Raw genomic sequence first — 19,586 nt, forward strand, 5'->3', positions numbered from 1 at the left:
CCCTTTTAAAAATACTGATATTGTTTTTTAAATTCTAATATCTGATATCTGATTGATAGTTCTAAAGATTTGGTATTAGTTAATATTCCCATTATTCTCTCAGTGTTGCTACACAGATGTGTGCATATATTAACGGAAGGTTTTCGTCCTTTCTGCGGCTGCTTGTGTTTCTGATGGTAAAGTTGCTTTGTTGCCGGCCTCCGTTTAATATGCAGGATTTTGTTATTAATATTCAATTAAAAGGCTTCAGCTGGAGTGCTCTAAAAATGGGATGGGGTGGGGGTGGGTCTTTCGAGAGGTTTTGGACGTTTGCCTTTAGGGAGAGTGGTCTTTTGGCAAGTGCGAAGGCGGCGTGAAAAGTTTTGCTTAGCTTCTTCATGTTTTTTCCTTTGCTTTATTTTTTTGTTTTGGATGCAGGGAGGTGCCCCCCCAAAAAAAATTGATGAATTTATTGGCCTGCCCCCCCCCCAGCCTCCTACTCCACAACGATCCAGACTAATTTATGGCTGCCACTGATGAGCTGATAGAAGAAGAAGCCCAAGTAGCACCAGCTGAGCAACATAAATTTGATTACGATTTTTGCTTCTTTCTTTTTTCCCTTTTTTTTTTACTCCAAAAAGTGGGAACAGTTATACAGGATATACCCTAAACTGTTCCCAGTTTATGATTTTCAGGGAATATTTTTAGTTCTTTTAATTCTCTTTTAACTTGAACAAAATTATTATGTTTATTCTCCAACTTCCTAATAATAGTAACTAATATTTTTAAATTTTATACATTTTTTATACATTTTATCTTGAAGTTATTCTCGCCTTGTGAAAAGTAAACTTCCGCCAACAAAAGCAAAAAAAAAAAAAAAAAATAAAGAGGATAATAAACACATGACAATCCAGAAAGTGCGCGTGTATGTGTTAATTTGCTCGGGTGTGTGTGTGTGTGTGTGTGTGTGTGGCGTAGTTTTCCAAAGAGGAGGAAAAACTTTTGTTTACCCAATGCTGGGAATGAAAGATATTTCCAACGAAAATTCCTTCGTGAGGGATCTAATTAACATAATGTTGGGTACAAACTCCCACCACCTTCCCCTCCTCTTCATCCTGTTTTTTATTATTTTTTTTTTTTTTCACCATCTCTATGACAATGCATTGGTGTGGGTTTAGGTATGTGTGCCTGTGTATTTGTGTGTGTCATTAGCGTTTTCGTGGCATGTGTTTTTCCGCTTTAAGTTGCCTTTGTATACAGGAAAAAAAACTGTTTCAAAATTCTATTACTAGATTTCGATTTAATAAATTCCATAAATCATAAAAAATTTAATCATAATATATTTTTGTAATATTTGAAATAAAATAAATATTTTAGAATTATCGAAATATTTATTTTTTTTTTTTAGAAATTCTATAAATTTATTAAGAATTGTCACCACAAAAATTAAAATTTTTTTTTTCTATATAGTTTTTTCTCTTTCACACCGACAGTCTACCCGTCTCTTTTGCTTTTTCCTTTTGCGGTGGCACTTTCAGCACGTGCGTTTTCAACAATAGCAACAAACACATGGAAAACAAAAACTGTAGGAGCTAAACTAAACCCAACTATACAGCCACAACAACAACAATAATAACGCTGACAGTCAGCAATTACAATAAACAAAACAAAACGCAGTGAATTCTGGAAAAAGAGGAAAATGTTGAAGAGGGTGTAAGAAAAAGACACAACAACAACAACTGAAAGGAAATGGGTTACTCGTTCAAAGGAAACGAAAAGGTGGGGTCTCGAAATATGTAAAATGCCCTAGATTATGATAATATTTCGAAAAAAGGTACAGTCTGCAGGCAATTAGGACGAAGTAAATGCATTAAAGAGGATTAACCAACACTGAATCTACAAAAAAATCAATCAAGCCTAATACTTAATTTATCTTAACAATCTTCGAAACAAAAACCAATCAAATCTAAACAGTATTAAATCTCAAAATCATTAATATTCTTTCCAGTTAATTGAAAGGTTTTTTTTTAAGTTATATCCACTAAATGCAACATATTTTGATTGTCCAAATCTCTTTTTTAAATTGTACTCAAGCAATAAAAAAAAAAGATATTGTGATAGCAGCTAAAGGTTAATAAACCTTAATATTTTCCCTGTTCTACTTCACATAACTCTGGACATGATTATAGTAATTCATGATCTTAGGGACAATAAAAACCAAGTGACACAGCGATGGCAGACCGAAAGTAATTTTAATGTCTCGCCTGGAAGTACATACATAAAGCCAAAGTCGGTGGGGGTAAATATGGCAGAGAGAAAAAAAAGAAGAAAACACCAATCCTCCGGGTCCCAAGCACGCAAAAGAAAATAGGGGAAAATGTGGGGAAGTGGTTTTTACTATCCAACGAGAATCTACCGCAACTAAAAACAAAAGTTATGTGTGCACGAAAAATCATGTCCAGTCATTTCCTGTACAACTTTCGGTCGAAGGACCCATGGGGTCCTGCCTGCCAGAAAGAGCTGGGGGGAAGGTGGACTTGGGGTACGGGGATATTGGAGGCCTACAAGAGACCACCATCTTCTCCTCCTACTCATCCTTCTCCTTCTCCTCCTCCTCCTCCTCCTCCTCCTCCTCGTCTCAATCCAAGCGGCTTTCATTCGTTGGCCTTTTATGGTCATAAAAATTTTATTATAATTTTTAATAATTTAGGCAAGCATATTGCTGCCAGCGAAGCGAACCCGGAGCTATCCAAAGTTTTTCCACAGTTTTCCTTTGCCTTTTGTGGAAAACGTCCCTTCAGCCGCTCAGTACCCCTCTTTATCACCTGGCATATACGCACGCCGGGCATTTCCGGCTCTATATATATGTATGTATGTATGTATGTGTATATGCATGGACTTTTCTGGGGGGCACGGACAAAATACGGACGGACACGGATACGGACAGTGGAGCACAGTAGTCGCAGTCAAAGTGCAAATGCCGTAAATCATGGCGCTGGTAAACAAGCAACAGAGCAACAGAACCGAACGTAAAACAGGACGAAAACAGTCCTGCAGTTTGAGAATGGAACTGGGAATATCCTAGGAAAAAAAAAAATAAATATGAACTTATTTTTTTTTTAATTTCTATAATTTTGTTATTTAAACATTGAAATTTTTGTTTGAGAAGTTTAGTCATTTAAAAATCATATTCAGATATTACAAAAAATCTAAATTATTATAGAAGGCAACTAACTGGAGTTTTATTATTAAACGCACAGAATATTATTCAAATTAAAGTAATCTAATGATAAGTCTCTTCTTACAACATATTTTCAAATGGCAATACCTTTTGACTATAAAAAGGGGTATCAAAAAAGTAGAAAATACCCCAGAAAATGGCAAAAGGATAGCCATATATAGCAGCTAAAAAGCGATAGGGATACGGATTGCTGGGATATATATGCTTTCTTTCGGCGCGTTTCGTTAGCGTTTTAAGCGCGTTTTTGAGCACAGTTTTTCTGTTGTCCGAGTTTTCCTCGCTTTTTTGTTTTCCGTTCTGTCGTTTCGCCTCTCTCCCTTTTACTTTTTTTCTTTTGTTTTTTGGCCTTTTGAAGGTGGCGCCAATTTGATGAAATCGTTAGCATTACTTTTTGGCTAGATGTCGAAAAAAAACAGAAGAGGAAATGGTGGGAAAACGGGTAAAAACAAGGAGATTTTCCATTGTGTGAGAATCACGTATAAGGCGAAACCAAAACAAGCACGGAAATTTCTCACGTGTGCAGTCGATAAGGCATTAAAGAGTTTCACCAGCCATTAGTTCTCAACTTCATTTCTAAGCCCAAGAATTATTTCAAAATAATCCCAGTCACTTTTTAAATTTAGTTACATTCTCCAAAATATGTTTAATAAACTCCGATTTACTTTTCGATTTCGACTCTCTCTTTAACTATTTAATGATCAAATCTAAGCAATAGATATATTTTTGCCTGGCTTTTCCAACTGCTTTAAATATTCTTAGGTCAGAACCAATTCCACACAAAAAAATAGAGAAAAACTGAAGAAAAATGCGATAAACAAACAAAAGCCGCAAATGCCAAGGCCAAACACCGGATGACAAGGGGATGAAAAGGAAGAATAGGGGGGAGGTCCTATCCCCATATGTCATACATATGTTTGGCGGCCTGTTTGTTTATGGGGGCCGCATTCAGTCGAGGAAATGTACACAAACCCAACGGAAAATCAAAAAAAAAAGAAAAAAGGAAAGAAAAGTGGAGACAAAAAGTGTGAAAAAAACGCGTTACAAAATCGTCGGCAAAAACAAAACTGCATAAGGTAGAAAAATGCGTGCAACATGCAGATAAATTTTAGTACTTAAATCTTTTAAATATTTATTCTTTATAAGATCTTTTTTTCGAATCTTAATGAGAATAAATTTTAATCTTGAAAATTGAAATCAAACGGGTTTTTGTTTGTAAACTTATTTTATATAATTATTTTATGTTTACAATTAATTGTATTTTTTGCCGTGTACAAATACAGTTACATTTACAGCTTAGCAGCAGTTGCAGTTGCAGTCTGCTGCAGTTGATGGCACAAATCCAGACAACTGACAACCCCATAATACTAGAGTTTTCATTTTTTTTTTTTTTTTTTTTGGTTTCATGCATACATATACATTGTGCCCTTTCATTTGGTTTAAACTTGACCCACAAAACGAATTTTATTGCATTCGTTTGCCATGCGAGAGGTAAATTGTGAAAAGAGCGAGGCGAAGGGGATTTAAAAACAAAAATCCGAATCTCCTTTTGACCTGCGCCTGGCTTGTAATTATTTTTTATGGCATCTGTTTTCATCCCGATTTCTTCTTCATTGCAAAACTGAAAGCTGTAATTCAATTAAGGCAAAAACATAAATCGCGAAAAGAATAATTAAACAAATAAGAGGGGATTATGAAGAGAAGGCACAGGGCACAGAGAAAGTATATGTTGAAAAATTTATATATATTTTATATAGTTTTAAGTGTTAGCAAGTGTAACGAACTTATTAATTGTTATTTTATTTATTTTATAATTAAAAAATCGTTTTTCTAAAAACTAAAACTTTTCGACATTTTAAAATGCATTTTGACATGCATTTTACATTTAATTTTACACACAGACATTAACGCGTCCTCTGGCGGTTAGAAAGCAAAGTTGGTGCCGCTCAACAGTGGCGCCTTCTATTAGTGAAGTTGAAAGGGCATTTGCGAAACTGTTATTTATTTTGGATATTTTATAACAAAAATTAAATTAAATTATTATCTAATATCTTTCTTTTTATAAAGAATATATTATAAAATTCCTTTTCCCTTTATCAATTTTCAGCTGAGTTAACAATTGCCTGGTTAAAATGAAGAGAATGCGCAGTCGTCTCCTGGTGCTCCCACTGAGCTTTCTACTGATTCTGACAATGCTTCTCCAACCGATTGCCGTCCAAGCCAAATCAAAGAAGAACAAATCCAATCAGAATTCTCATCACAGTGACTCATCATCTTCATCATCGACATCGTTGAGTTCCTCATCGTCATCATCTGCCTCAAATGAAGAAAACAAACCAAAAGGCGGCGATAATGGTGGCCAGCATTTTGCCATGGAACCACAGGATCAAACAGCAGTCGTTGGATCCCGTGTTACGTTACCATGCAGGGTTATGGAGAAGGTCGGTGCCCTTCAATGGACCAAAGATGACTTTGGACTGGGCCAACATCGGAATCTCAGTGGCTTCGAACGATATTCGATGGTCGGTAGTGATGAGGAGGGTGATTTCTCACTAGACATATATCCCCTAATGCTGGACGATGACGCCAAGTATCAGTGTCAGGTGGGTCCAGGACCACAAGGTGAACAGGGTATACGATCACGATTTGCCAAACTGACGGTTTTAGTTCCACCGGAAGCACCGAAAATCACACAGGGTGATTACCTGGTAACAACCGAGGATCGCGAAATTGAATTGGAATGCGTGTCACAGGGTGGCAAGCCAGCCGCCGAAATCACATGGATCGATGGTCTGGGCAATGTCCTTACCAAGGGCATTGAATATGTCAAGGAACCTTTGGCCGATTCACGTCGGATTACGGCTAGATCGATATTGAAATTGGCACCTAAGAAAGAGCATCATAATACAACGTTCACGTGTCAGGCTCAAAATACAGCCGATCGGACATACAGATCGGCGAAACTTCTACTTGAGGTTAAGTACGCGCCCAAAGTCACCGTTTCGGTAGTGGGCGGTGCCCTGGCAGGTGGTAAAATTCCCGAAGGCGCCGAGGTAATCCTTAGCTGTCAGGCCGATGCCAATCCCCATGAACTAAGCTATCGATGGTTTATCAACGATGAGCTAATGACCGGTGATTTTACTACGAAAATGGTAAGTTCTTTTACAAATTTTATTTTTAATATCTTCTATAAGTCTCTCAATCTTGTCTTAGATTATACACAATGTTACAAGGCAGTATCACGATGCCATTGTCAAGTGCGAGGTGGTCAATGCAGTGGGCAAAAGCGAGGAAAGCAAGAAACTGGACATAAGTTGTAAGTATTAAGTATTCTAAATATTCCCGATTTTCTATAACAAAGATTTTTCTTTGATTTTCCCTACTAGTTGGTCCAGTTTTTCGGCAGCGACCCGTCAGTGTAGAGGCCGATCTGGGTGCCACTGTGAGCATGCGTTGTGAGGTGGCTGGCAATCCTACGCCCGAAATCGAATGGATCAGCGAAAACTCTGATAAGGTGAGTTGAAAAATCAATAAATCTATATGGTTACTAATGGGTGTTACCCATCTATTTTCAAGATTGTTGCCCGAACACCAGAACTAAAACTAAAGGTGACCAGTGACAAGGCCGGGCGTTACTTCTGCAAAGCGGTGGTGAATGGTTTTCCCGAAATCGGAGCCGAGGCAACGATTTATGTGAAAAGAGCACCAATCATCACCTCCCATAAAGTTCAATTTGGCGGCGTTGGTGGTCGTGTTAAGATCGATTGCCTAGCCTTTAGTATACCAAAAGCTGAGCATATACTTTGGTCATTTGAGGGCAAGATCATAAATATGAGCAGTGCCGATCCGGATATATACATCTTCGAAGAACATCATTTACCGGAGGGCGTGAGAGCAGCCCTGATCATTCGGGACAGTAAGGCCACACATTTTGGCAAATACAATTGCACGGTTATGAATTCGTATGGCGGTGACTCATTGGTAATAACATTACTCCGAGAACACGGTAATATACCCGTACTTTTGGTAGTGATGGGTTCCATGTTCTGCGTGGCTATTATTCTGATGATCGTGATGATCATCATTGTGTACAGAAAGCGACGGAGTCGCAAGAAGCCAATGCCAGCGGATGTGATACCAGAGGCATCACGTGGCGGCGATAAACTCAACGAACTGAAAAGTGAATTGCGATCGAAGGCCTACGATGTAGAATATTCAGAGGCTGGAGGTGATGGTCTGGCCATAAATCTAACCCAATCCCCAATGCCCGATGTCCAGATGAAGGGCGCAACCTTGGGTGTACCGTTGGCAGGTCCTGTGAAGTTTGATGAACGATTTTCTGGTGATTTCGGTGGAGATCGTTACAATCGGCAGTGTCACATCAAGAATCTTAAGAATCAGCAGGAGACCTCCTACAAGGGCAGTAGTCCGCAAGCTAATGGTTATGCCCATTACTTTGAATATGCTTTGGACTATAGCCCACCGGGTGAAGGGGCAGCCGTTGTCGTGGGTGCTAGTCTCGCCAGTGGAAAGGTCAAGAACGGTGGCATGAACTCAGCCACGCTGCCTCACTCTGCCACCACGGTAAATAGTGGCGGAGGTGGTAGTAATGGCGGTGGCGCAAGTCTACCACGAAATCAGCGACACGAACTTCAGCAGTCCCAGCAAGCAAATGGATTTCTCGGTGAGTTAGTTTATAACTTATATTTCCGTTTGGGTTTTCAAATCATTTTTTAAAAAGTCCAACCGAAAAACCGAATCAAAAATCTTACTAATAGAATTTATCGACGTATCTTTGCAGGACAACCGCTACTTCAAAACGGCATCGATAGCCGATTTAGCGCCATCTACGGTAATCCCTACTTAAGGACAAACTCCTCACTGTTGCCACCCCTCCCGCCGCCCAGTACCGCCAATCCGGCGGCTACGCCCGCCCCGCCTCCCTACCATGCCGCCCGCCATGGACATGTCCATGCCCACCATGCCACCAATGGTGGTCTTAAGCATTTTGTGGGCGGGGCGGTTATTACGACAAGTCCCGTTGGGAATTTGAATGGAAATGGTGGCGGAGGCGGTGGATCAACGCCCAGTGGTGGTGGAGGCGTGGCAGCGGGTGGCAGTGTAAGCGGTAGCAGTTCGAATTTAACCGCCAGCAGTAATACCCTGGCGGCTACGCCCCTAACGGGCGGTGGTAGCAACAACGGTGCCCAGTGTGCCCAGAGTCCGTCCGGACAGTTTATACTGTCCAACAATGGCAAAGGACACACGCAAAAAGGACCTCTGGCCACCCACGTTTAAATAAGAGTATTTACCCATAAAATCGGCAAATAAAAAACAAAAAACCTAAAACATTGGATGGAGCCATTTAGCCTAACACATAAATGTATTTAAACAGAACTTCTAGTGTGTAACTGTTTTTTTTTTTTTTTTTTGTCAAAAAAATATTAGCGTAATTCTCAAATGGTGTAAACTATTTTCGAAAAGGCCTTGCAAAATATATCTATAAATATCATGGCTGAAACATAAGGACTAAGAGAGACATTTTTTGTGTTTGTAAATTTTTAGCGTACACAGACCTTGAAGAAAATAGTTTAACACCCTTTGAGTAACAATTAACCATAAAAATGTATGTAAAAAAAAAAAAAAAAGAAATGGAAAACAAAAACCGTATTGTGATTTATAGCGTTAATTATTTTATGGAAAAGCTCGATGAGTTTTGTAATGGCAAATTATATCAACTAGTGCAAATCTTAAGCTACTTATCAAGTAAAAAAAAATAAACTTATATCAATTAAAAACGAAACGTATCAAAATGAAATGAAAGAAAAACCAGAAACCAACTACAAAACTTTAAAAGTTCATTTTAAACAGCGAGTTGCATACAATTTTAAAACAAAAGAAAAACGAAAAATCAATTCAATTAAAAAAAAAAAAAAACACAATTATAAAATGCCTGTAGTTAGTTTCAAGTAAAAAAAAAAAACAAAACAAAACGAAAAGGAAAGTAAAATGCAAAAGCAGCAAGCAAAAAACGATTTTCTAAGCCAAAATTTATCAAATTTTTAGACTTAAATATTTATATAAAAAAAAAAAAAACGAAACAAACTGAATGCAGTGAGTGAAAATTTTACAGTAAGTGCTGAATAAATCTGTGACCCGGTCAAGAAAAGCCAAAAATATCCTTTATGATTTATCCTTATAATTTCGAATAGATCCTATTGTTATTTTGCTGCAACAACATACATACATTACTTTTTAATGCTTGATTTTCTTAGGGAATCTACAGTATTAATGAAGTTTAAAAAAAAAAAAAAACCTAAAATCACACCTTGAAAAGTAATAGGCAAATAAGTCCAAATATTGGTGTTCAAAGTAAATAGTAAAATAAAATAATGTTTGCAATTTCAAACTTGATCGGGCTTGCAGGACGACTTCGGCATCCAGAATTCATGTGAAAACTTGAATATTTTTTTGTCTAGCTGTTAAGCGAGTAAATGAAATTTAACTTTAAATCAATTATGTAAACAAATACATATATATGTATATATATATATATATCTATATATAGAGTATAAATGTGTATGTCAACGCTTAAATTAAATGGTTAGCTAAGATTAGAGAGAATGTTTGTTTTTTTTTTGGTCTGCCTAGTGGTTTAAGTCTATTTATAAACGTAAAAGAAACGTACATGTAAACAATTTTAAAAGTAAAAAAGAGAAAAATTTAAAAAAAAAAAAAAGCTTAGAAACAATTTGTAAAACATTTAAGCGATCTACCAAAAAAAAAAAAAAAAACGCCAGTAAGTGTGAAGCGTAAACTTTTTAACACGAAATGCTGCCTTATGATTCCTTGTTGGGTTCTTAATTCATTAAGCCAATACTGTAATTATATTATCGTCTTTTTTTTTTTTTTTTTTTTTTAACATATACACAAATATACATATTTATCTAGAGTAATACAGAAAAATGCTTTAAATGTTCTTCTTTTAAATTGATTTATACAATCGAATCTATTTCTATTTCGATTTCTTTCCTTGGGCTATTTGCGCAGAGCTTTTTAAATGGGATAAAGTGGATTCCGTAAATCGGAATAGCCGGAAATCGGATATTAAGATGGTGTTACATTTTTTGGATAATTGTCAAACGATTCAATTAAGAGTTCAATTACATAGACGTTACAAACAAGAAAAATAAGAAAAACAAAAACGAAAAAAAAAAAAAAACGAAATGATACAAAACGAAAAACAAAAGAAAATTCAAATGAAAATCCTATTAAGCCAAGTAAATTATGATAATTGCAAGAAACGAGTATAAAATGGTTCAGAAAAATGAAAACTAAGAACGTATTGCGTACGTGCAAAAGGAAAAGCGAATGAAAATGCAATTTAAGTCGAGATGAACTCAAACTAGTTGAAATAAAAATACAAGAAAGAAGTCAAATAAAATACTTAAAAATGCTAAAATAAAATGGTTGTTTTAATTCCCAAAATCGATCCAGCAAGATCATTGAAATTCAATTTTATAAATTAAAAATAATTGTTTTATTTTAATATTTTTGTTAATAAAGCAACATTGGTTGGAAACTCGAATACCTTCCACACGAACATTGATTCTTAACAGTGAAAAAGGGGAAGCCCGGGTGTGAAACTCGACTTATTTAGTTTGTACACCAACCAGGATCGCTGTTTATCTTTGAAAAGGCCGCCAACAAGATGGCGAACAGCAAACGGTATCTTCCAACCACTAGCACACGGTCACACAACGCCAATTTCGAACAGATCGGTTTTTTGCAGTGGACGAAACGGTTGAAAGCGGACGAACGTACGAAAAAGGCAACGCTAAAGGAACCTACCTAGAAAACAAACGACACAGTTCTTTTTTTTTTGGAAGTGAGTGCAACATAAGGATATACAACAAAATAATACAAATAAAAAACAACAAAATACAAATAAATGGCGCCTTAAAAACGCCCACGCAAAATGCCGCTAAAAAAGGAGTTCTTGCCGAAAGGATAAAAAAAAAAAACAAGGATTTTTCGAAAAGTGTATCTACCTCGAGACGCGCGTGTGTGAGTGAAAGAAAGAGAGATCGGGAGAGCGAGGAAGCGAGCAGTACGCAAGCGTGCGGCGTCGGTTTGAATTTGAATTTTTGCTCGATCCTCATAACAAAAAAAAAAGAGAATACCATTAAATAAAGTTTCAATTTTTTTGGCATTTTTTTTAATGTTTGAAAGCGGAAAATGTCGCCGTCGTCGGGAGAGTGCCTCCTCTTAGTTTATCAAATAAAGTTTTAAAATCGAAAGTTTAAAACTATAAAAAAAAAACCCGCTAAAGATTAACGAAACATAAACACTAAAATAAAATACGTTCATATAAAATATCCTCACAATTAAAAAAATCACATCAAAGAGAGACCAAAGAGGAGACACAAAAAAAAAAAAAGAAACCGAAAACTGAGGTGGAAAACTGGAAAAGTGGTTAACTGGAAAACTGGATTACAATGCAATCGCAGCGCAGCCGACGTCGCAGTCGCGCACCAAAAACTTGGATTTGTTGTATTAACAAAATGCACGCCGTTGCGTCGCTGCCCCTACTGCTGCTGACGCTGGCGTTTGCGAATTTGCCAAACACCGTCCGCGGAGCTGGTGAGTAAAGCAAAAACGCCGATTAGAATGAAGGGGATAGAGTAGATGTATAAAGAAAATAGGGTGGGTGCAGAAAAACATTTAAAATTCCGGGGCTTGCATACCCATGATCTTAAAAGCAAAGAAAACCCCTTTTAATACCATCAAAACCTTTAAAGATTTTAAAAACTATAATAATAATATCCTATAGATCATTTTCGCATACTATTTTATATGTTTATAGATCTTTGATCATTTCTTTAGCTTTCTGAAACCCAATACTACATGGCAATAAATAATGAAAAGTTCCTATAATATCAACAAGACATAGAGCTATACTGATGCTAACTCCGGCTTAAAGATGGATTTGGTTTTCGAACTTCTCTACGAGTTTAGATATTGTATTATCTTCTATTGGCTTTCTAAAACATGACTTATTCCTTGATTAGATTTAAATTTAATAAAATAAATTATATTTTTTTTAACATATATATATAATTTTTTGTTTTAAATGAAAATTAAAAAAAATTTTGAGCTTATATGATATTAAAGGATCTATCAGGGAATTTCGAATCTCAATACAACTCTGTATGTTCCCACTCCCTTTTTGTGTCTCCCCCCTTCCACCGTCCGCTTCCCTTTTGTGCTGTGTTCCTACTTCTTTGCCTTCCTTTTTATGGCTTGTGTTCACCGAGCTTCCTTTTCGCTGTCTTCCTTCGCTTTGCTTTGTTGTCAGTTTCGGACAGGTGGTCGTTTTTTTTTCTCTCCCTATCTCTCGAGCTCTCCCTCTCTCTCTCTCTCTCTCATTTACTTGTTCTTCCTCTTTTTCACTCTCTGCGCTGACTGCGCATGCTCTCTCAGATTTGAAAACCCACCTTTTTGAAAACGACAAAAAAAAAATACTCAACAAAATGAAGTAGAAAAAGAGGAAACTTTGTTTTTACCGTCGGCATTTTTCTTTGCCAGTACTCTTTTTCCTTTGTGTTTTTTTTCCGCTGCACTATTTGTTTTTCGCGGTGGACAACAACTTCCTTTCGAACTTTTGAAAGAAAATAAACTCCTCCATATGATATATGTACCATATATACATCATATATAGGGTTTATTTGACAACTGGTATTTGGTATTTGCATATGGAACGGCCGTTGTCTAATCATTGAGCAAATACCAGATCGGATCGGATCGTTGTTGTAGGTGTACACTTAGGGTCGATTGCCTTTCGTTAAAATGTCAACTTTCCACGGAACTCGAAATCTTTTAAGCGGAATTCTGGGTTCAGCAATGAGAAGTTGGTAAATGTCCCCCAAAACGATTATATCACAATTTCTAAACTAATAGAAAATAACCCAAAAACCAGAACAAAAGTGTAGTGTATGATATATCAGATATAGAAATGGGATAATAGTATTACATATTATTCAATAACACTAAAAAAATATAGTTCTTATAAAGAGTAAAGAGTAGAAATAAACCCTATTCATAAGTCTTTAGGCCCATTGACCAGTTTTTCGTCATTAAATAATCTTTACCAGAATTTTGATCCTTAAAACCATTAGGGAACCTCATTGTGACACACTCACTGTTGCTGTCATCTTCCTATATTTTTTTTACAGCTGCTACTGAAGATCATTGAACTATTATTTTTATAACTTTTACCTGAGTGTTTCCTGAGCTCGGATTTCCGCCTCCTAAACTCTTTATTTTTCCTACGTTTTTTTTTTTCTGGGATAACTAACCATGAGCGAGAGAGATCGTGTGATCTTTGCCAGCGACAAAACATTTGCATTTTTTAGCTTCGAGATATTAGCCAAAGGAAGTTGTAGTAATGCGTAAATAAATGGCATAAGAAAAGAAAACCCTATAAAACAAATTATCATTTGGAAAGTTTTGCACGGAGGTGGTAATTGTTTGATACATTTTATATTAAGCTTTACTACTTTGTTTAGATATTTTACATAAACTTTAAAATAATTAAATGATTAATCTCATATAATATCAAAGAAACCCTTACCAAACTTAATTTCTACTCATTTTTATTCACTAAAAACTGATCATAAAAAACACTTAAGTTTTCACAAATTCACGGCCCATTTGCTGCAATCCAAGTTTATTCAACTTTTCGTCGATCGAACGCCTGCATTTAGCCACCAATTTAGGGTATTCATTTTTTTGCAGGTTTAATGTGGCATGTAACGGTTTCACAGGGACGCAGACCAGCTAAGAACAACAACCACCGCATTCGATTTCATCATATCTCGGGGCAAACAGGACTGTATATAGTATATATATATATATATAGCATATAGGAAGAATAAACGACAGCTGTGCTCATGGAGCCAAAAATTGAAACAGCAGGAACAGGAGCAGGAGCAACCCCTGAGTCCTGGCATATTGCACATGCGCGTCCTTTTTTCTGTGTGCTCAAAGATCAAATTACGATATACCTATACATACATACATATACAACTATAGCAAACGATTGGGAGGGAAGGTAACTAAACGAGAGAGAGAGAGAGAGTGTAGAGTATCGGCTGAGATCTTTTGTATCTTGTTTTCTGCCTGCTCTTTCAGCTATTTCCTGTATATCCTGTGTGTGCACCCTAAAAACCTAAAAAAAAAAACACATTTATTTTTGACTTTTGTAAGTCACGCACACGGCAGATCCTTAATTAGCTAGCCTAGCCCTTGGCCTAGACCATCAGTAAATAGTTACTACATATAGTGAATACTATATAGAAACCATGAACATAAAGTCAGTAAATACAGCGTAGCGGCATATGACTAACATACCCATGGTTATGGGTCGTAAAATGTGCATTTTATGATCGGAATGGATCATCCACATAAAGTTGCAACTGAATGTAATGGAAATAAAATTAAAAGGGGAAGAGGAGAGCACTTAAATTGAAGGATCAACTAGAAGATGAGGGTAGGCCTTTCTAGATTTATAGCTTGGAAATAGTAAATTACTAGGAAGCCATAAATGAAAAACCATCTTCTGAAGATTATAAAAATCAATTAAAGTTTAAAAATTGTTAAACATAAGTTGATAATACAAGAATACCTTAAATTTTTAATACATTTTTGCATTCATGCACCATGCATTAATTCAGATGAATCAATAAATCAGTTCAAAAAAATGTGACTGAAATGCATTTATAAAAATTCGTGCCAATTCTCACGACTCCAAAATCATTTTTCCAAGGACGCGGCACTTAAAAACCCAGATTATTGTGAAAGTATTTCTTATTTCGGCGTCTCAATTAATTTGAGACCTCCACTTATCGACCATTTACTGTCGCATTTATTAATTAATCGACGCCGCCGACGATGGCCCAAAAAAAAAAAGAAAAAAGAAAAAGAAAAAGAAAAGAGTATCACTTTAAAATATAACTTTCCCATCAGTAACTTAAGAAGACTTAATTAAAAAACGGTATATGAAATCGGCTAATTTTTCAAGTGTTAAATCTGCTGTTACTCCTTGCCTTTCGCCTGGCCAAAAACAAAAAAAAAAAGAACAAAAAACCTGTAAATGATAAAGTAATAAAAAAAAAAGAAGAGAAGAGGGATCTTGTTGCCTGGTCACTTGATATGGCATTGGATATACGGCAGAGCAGTTCCGTTCCGTTCCAGACGATCCCGATCCCGATCCTGTTTTTCGGGACACACCTTGAAACCAGAAATTGGCAAGACTTTTCAGGTAGAATTTTGTTTGGCAACTGTAGAAGAGTACCGGGGACCACATCTTTCCTCTCCGGAAATCCACAATGTATTTTGATTTTTGTTGTTGATTTTTTTGCTGGCCATTTGTGTTGGCTGTCTTTTTCTGATATTTGCCATTTGTTCCCATAGTAGAGTCATTGCATAAACATGAAAATCATTTTCCCAGCCCATCTCCTATCTCTTTTTCGCTCTTTCTATGTTGACAACTACTTTCCAAGTTTTGTCTTGGGAAAATGCCTCAAATGGCTAGCTAGCTAGCGAATGAATTGAGGTTTTCCACAAATACAAATATCTATCTCTCTGTCTATCTCTCTTCATTTCTGCTGGCCAAACTAATTATGAAAACAGTCCTCACACATGTGTCGACAGCAATTAAATCCGCTTAGAAAAATCCATGGATTCTAAATCTTAGCTTAGCTTGACTTGGCTCTCTGCCATGGCTTTTATTGACTTTTAATGATGGCCAGGCGAATTAGTGCGCCCTGACTTACTCTTTCTGCCATGGCCAGTTTAATGAGTTTTCTTTATGGCCAACACATGTACACTTCGAGTCGGTATTTACCTCGAGATACAGGTACTCACACTCGGATACAATTTGAGCCCAGTGAGATACAAGATACACACAAACAGAGAGTCGAACGCACTGGCCGAACAAGTTTTTAGTTTTTTCCTTCTTTTTCTTGGGTTTCTTTGGTCTCTTCTCTCTCTCTCCTTTGTGTGGCTTGTTCTTGAACGAAAACGCGATCGCCAAGTATAAGTATCTGAGAGATACAAAAAAAACGACAGAAAAAAAGGCTGACAACCTCAGAAGAACCCCTCCTTTCGACCGACCCAGCCCCGCCCCTTTGCCCCACGAACAACAATTTTTATAGATATTACCCAAAGTGTCTTGTTTGGTTTGGTTTCGTTTCTTCTCCTTCGCGCTTTCTTGGCCCGGTCTCTTCTTCTTGTCTTCTCAACTTCTTGTGTCCAGGCTTTTTGGGCTTTTAGGCTGGGCCTCTGCCACGCCCACCACCTTGGAAATCCCCTTTTGGCAAATGCACGCTATGTTGCCGTGGGATGTTTCGATACTCTAATTCTTGGTCTTCGATTAAGTTCTTAATAATGCAATCATGAAAAGATCCTTATTGCTGTTTATGTCTAGAAGTTAAAACTTCTTCATAATAGTTTCCTTTTTTTTAATATAGATTTTATTTTAATCTATTTTCCAAAAGGCATATGTAACCGAAAAATACAAAATAATTAGAAAATTGCTCTTATATATGCTGCGCTGAATAAAATTTCTTCATTTTCTTAGCTCTTGCCGTGGCCATTAAAGAAATTTACGATTTCCTGGGCAAAACTCAATCAGTTGGCATAGAAACTTCTTGTTCTTGGCCAAGTTGACTGTGCCCTCTCTCTCTCTCTAGCCATCTCTTTCGTTCAATCTATAGCCATCTCTTTCCCGTCTTCTATCCTGTTTTAGAGGAGGCAATGAAAAATGACAATCATCATTATATACACTTGAGCGGATCGACGACAGTCGCCGATCGTGTGCTCGTCGTCTTCTTAAGTTGAAACTGAAATTGCTCCGACTTTGTCTTCTTGTCTTCTTCCCCTTTGCCTTTTCTTTTCGCTTCTCCTTTTTCACCATCCATCTCCTTCTTCATCCCCCGCTTCATATGCGTGTCTGAGAATCATCTGTAGACGAAGAAATAGAGATCGGTCCAAGCTGAAGTGAGTAGTGGTGGTTGACTTTAAGAGTTGCATAGATACTTTGCCTTGCATAATAATAATAACGATAATAATCATCGGTGGTCGAAGAGATACGGGAATGATATCGACCCAAATGATACGTTTCATGGTGGTCTTAAAAGCCTTTGAATCCTAAAAGATACATTCACCACAAACATTAGCAAGGAAATGCGCATCATAAAGATGGTATACCCATTGCAAAGTAATAAAGATTTAAATAATGAGGATTATGAGGGTTTATAACTCGTAAGCTAGTAATCTCTCACAAAATAAAGATATACATGCGAATTCATTTTTATATCACTAAGGACCTTTAAAGTTGCAGTAATAGATATAAAGTTGAATTAGAAAAGCGACAGATACTTGAGATATATAATATGCCTTTAAGACTGCAGGATACCCAAACACTGAGATAAACACATGCTTCAAAGTTGCCACTTCAAAGTGTATCTCGAATTTCAAGCATCTGACAGTTTTTGGCTCTAGAGTACTTAAGATGCTTTTTGGATCTTAGAGAAATGTACAAAAAGGATGTACTTTGTTATGGCTGGGGTACCACCCATAACAATGGAAACTATTTTAATGGAAAGACATACTTGCTTTCAAGCGAATTTTTAATAATTTTACTATGTAAAAATATATATTTTTTTTACTTATATAGAAACATACTGAAAAGGGGTTTGGAATTTGGAACTTCTATAGTCGTATCTACTCTATACAACCATCATTAGCATCTCGGTTCCACTTCATCCGAACGATCACTTAGCACTGATTAGAGGGGGCATAGCTTTAGGATGCATTTTAAGAATGCCTTAGTCTTTCTCTTTAGCTTTTCCCTTAGTACTGGCATTAGCATAAGGCCAATCTCTCAACGGCGCCAGAACTACTACTAGCATTTCTTTGGTGACAAATTAGCAGATTCGAAAAGTAAATATGATTTGAAGACGCTGCCCTTTATTTTTTTTCCCCCACCTATTTTTTTTTCTTTCTTTTTTAAAGTTTAACTAAACATTCACACGCTGGTTTGTTGTCTGCCGGAAGTGTTAAATGCTTCAGTTTATTTAAAGTATACACAAGAGGAGTAAATGAGAAACGAGACTCCATACAAATATCACTCATATGCCATTATTTTTATGGATTTTCGAGCAGCAACAACCCTTTCTTGTTTGTGCGCCTGCGTGGCCCTTTTTTTCAGTTTGGCGCGCATTTCCTTCAGTCTCGACCTCTTGAACCCGAGCTTGCTTTCATATGCTTACTCTCTCTCTCTCTCTCTCTCTCTCTCTTTTTTATATACCCGTAAACTCGCCCCAGGCGAGGGCGGATTTTTGTCAAAGTGTCGCATATGTTTTCAAGTGCACTTCAATTACCGAAAAAAAAGTATATTTATATACCTACAGATATGTATATAGATTACTTATAACTGCAGCTGCGGTGTGTCCTTTTCCTGAGGGCTGTTTATCACTCATCCTCCCCTCCAACCCGCCCAAAAACATTTTCCATCCCCCTCTCTTATCATGCACTCAATTACATCGTCGGGTAGGTCAATTATTCTCATAATATTATCTTTCGTTTGGCTAGGCATTGTGCTAATCATCCGAGCTTCTCATGTGGGAAAATATATAAAATGCGGTGGCGAGTCGGTGGAAACCGGGAGGGGGGGGGCGAGAAAAACAAACCGAGTGATGATCATCAAGTGGAAACAGCGCTCAACTGTGAAAAGTTTTTGGCCTGCTATTTGAAAAGGCGTTTACTTAAACTTACTTAGTTGCCTTGTAAATTAAGCTAGTTAATAATTGTATTTATCATATTATGTATCATGAATTATTAACTTATTTTATTATTAATTTATACTATTTAAGCAAATATTTTTATACATCAAGTGATCATTAGTCGTTCACGACCATATTTAATAATTTTTTTTTAGAAATTTTTCAGTAATAAATTTGTAATTATTTTTCTTTTAATGCTTATATGGAAATCTGGTAATTAAGGCATCAATTCCCAGGCCCTACTTCCCCTTGTTTTTTGTTTTCTAATCCCAAATCTATTTCAACATATGTTGCAATAACCATTTTGTAGACCGCAAAAACCACAAACTTCCTCCCCCATAGTTCCAAAATTTTGTGAGTAAATGGGGAAAAAGTGTTGGGGATATATATATTGGATTAAGATAGGGAGGAGCATTATTTTATTTATTTCCTTTCGATTTTTCCTCATTATTTATTTCATTTTTTTTTTTTTTTTGCTATCGCTGACGACAGTGGCCTATTAATCTATCAAAAGCTTCAGA

General features: G+C 36.6%; 2 protein-coding genes across 3 annotated transcripts in view; both read left to right on the top strand.

Moving 5' to 3' along the window:
* The window catches only part of LOC108118153 (irregular chiasm C-roughest protein), a 40,838-nt gene extending 30,156 nt beyond the window's left edge, over positions 1–10,682 (top strand). For both annotated transcript variants that reach the window (XM_017230711.2, XM_017230710.2), the window contains 5 exons: positions 5,325–6,369; positions 6,431–6,533; positions 6,604–6,731; positions 6,794–7,901; positions 8,019–10,682. In XM_017230711.2, the coding sequence (XP_017086200.1) occupies positions 5,350–6,369; positions 6,431–6,533; positions 6,604–6,731; positions 6,794–7,901; positions 8,019–8,515 (2,856 nt within the window). In that variant the 5' untranslated portion in view covers positions 5,325–5,349 and the 3' untranslated portion in view covers positions 8,516–10,682. The remainder of the gene's footprint in view (positions 1–5,324; positions 6,370–6,430; positions 6,534–6,603; positions 6,732–6,793; positions 7,902–8,018) is intronic.
* A 239-nt stretch (positions 10,683–10,921) lies between these two features.
* LOC108118152 (neurogenic locus Notch protein) overlaps positions 10,922–19,586 on the top strand; it is a 39,234-nt gene continuing 30,569 nt past the window's right edge. Inside the window, exon 1 of the mRNA XM_017230709.2 lies at positions 10,922–11,860. Within this exon, the coding sequence (XP_017086198.1) occupies positions 11,716–11,860 (145 nt within the window). The 5' untranslated portion in view covers positions 10,922–11,715. The remainder of the gene's footprint in view (positions 11,861–19,586) is intronic.

Source organism: Drosophila eugracilis, unplaced genomic scaffold, assembly GCF_018153835.1.
Source record: "Drosophila eugracilis isolate 14026-0451.02 unplaced genomic scaffold, ASM1815383v1 contig_2161, whole genome shotgun sequence".
Taxonomy (NCBI): Eukaryota; Metazoa; Arthropoda; class Insecta; order Diptera; family Drosophilidae; genus Drosophila; species Drosophila eugracilis.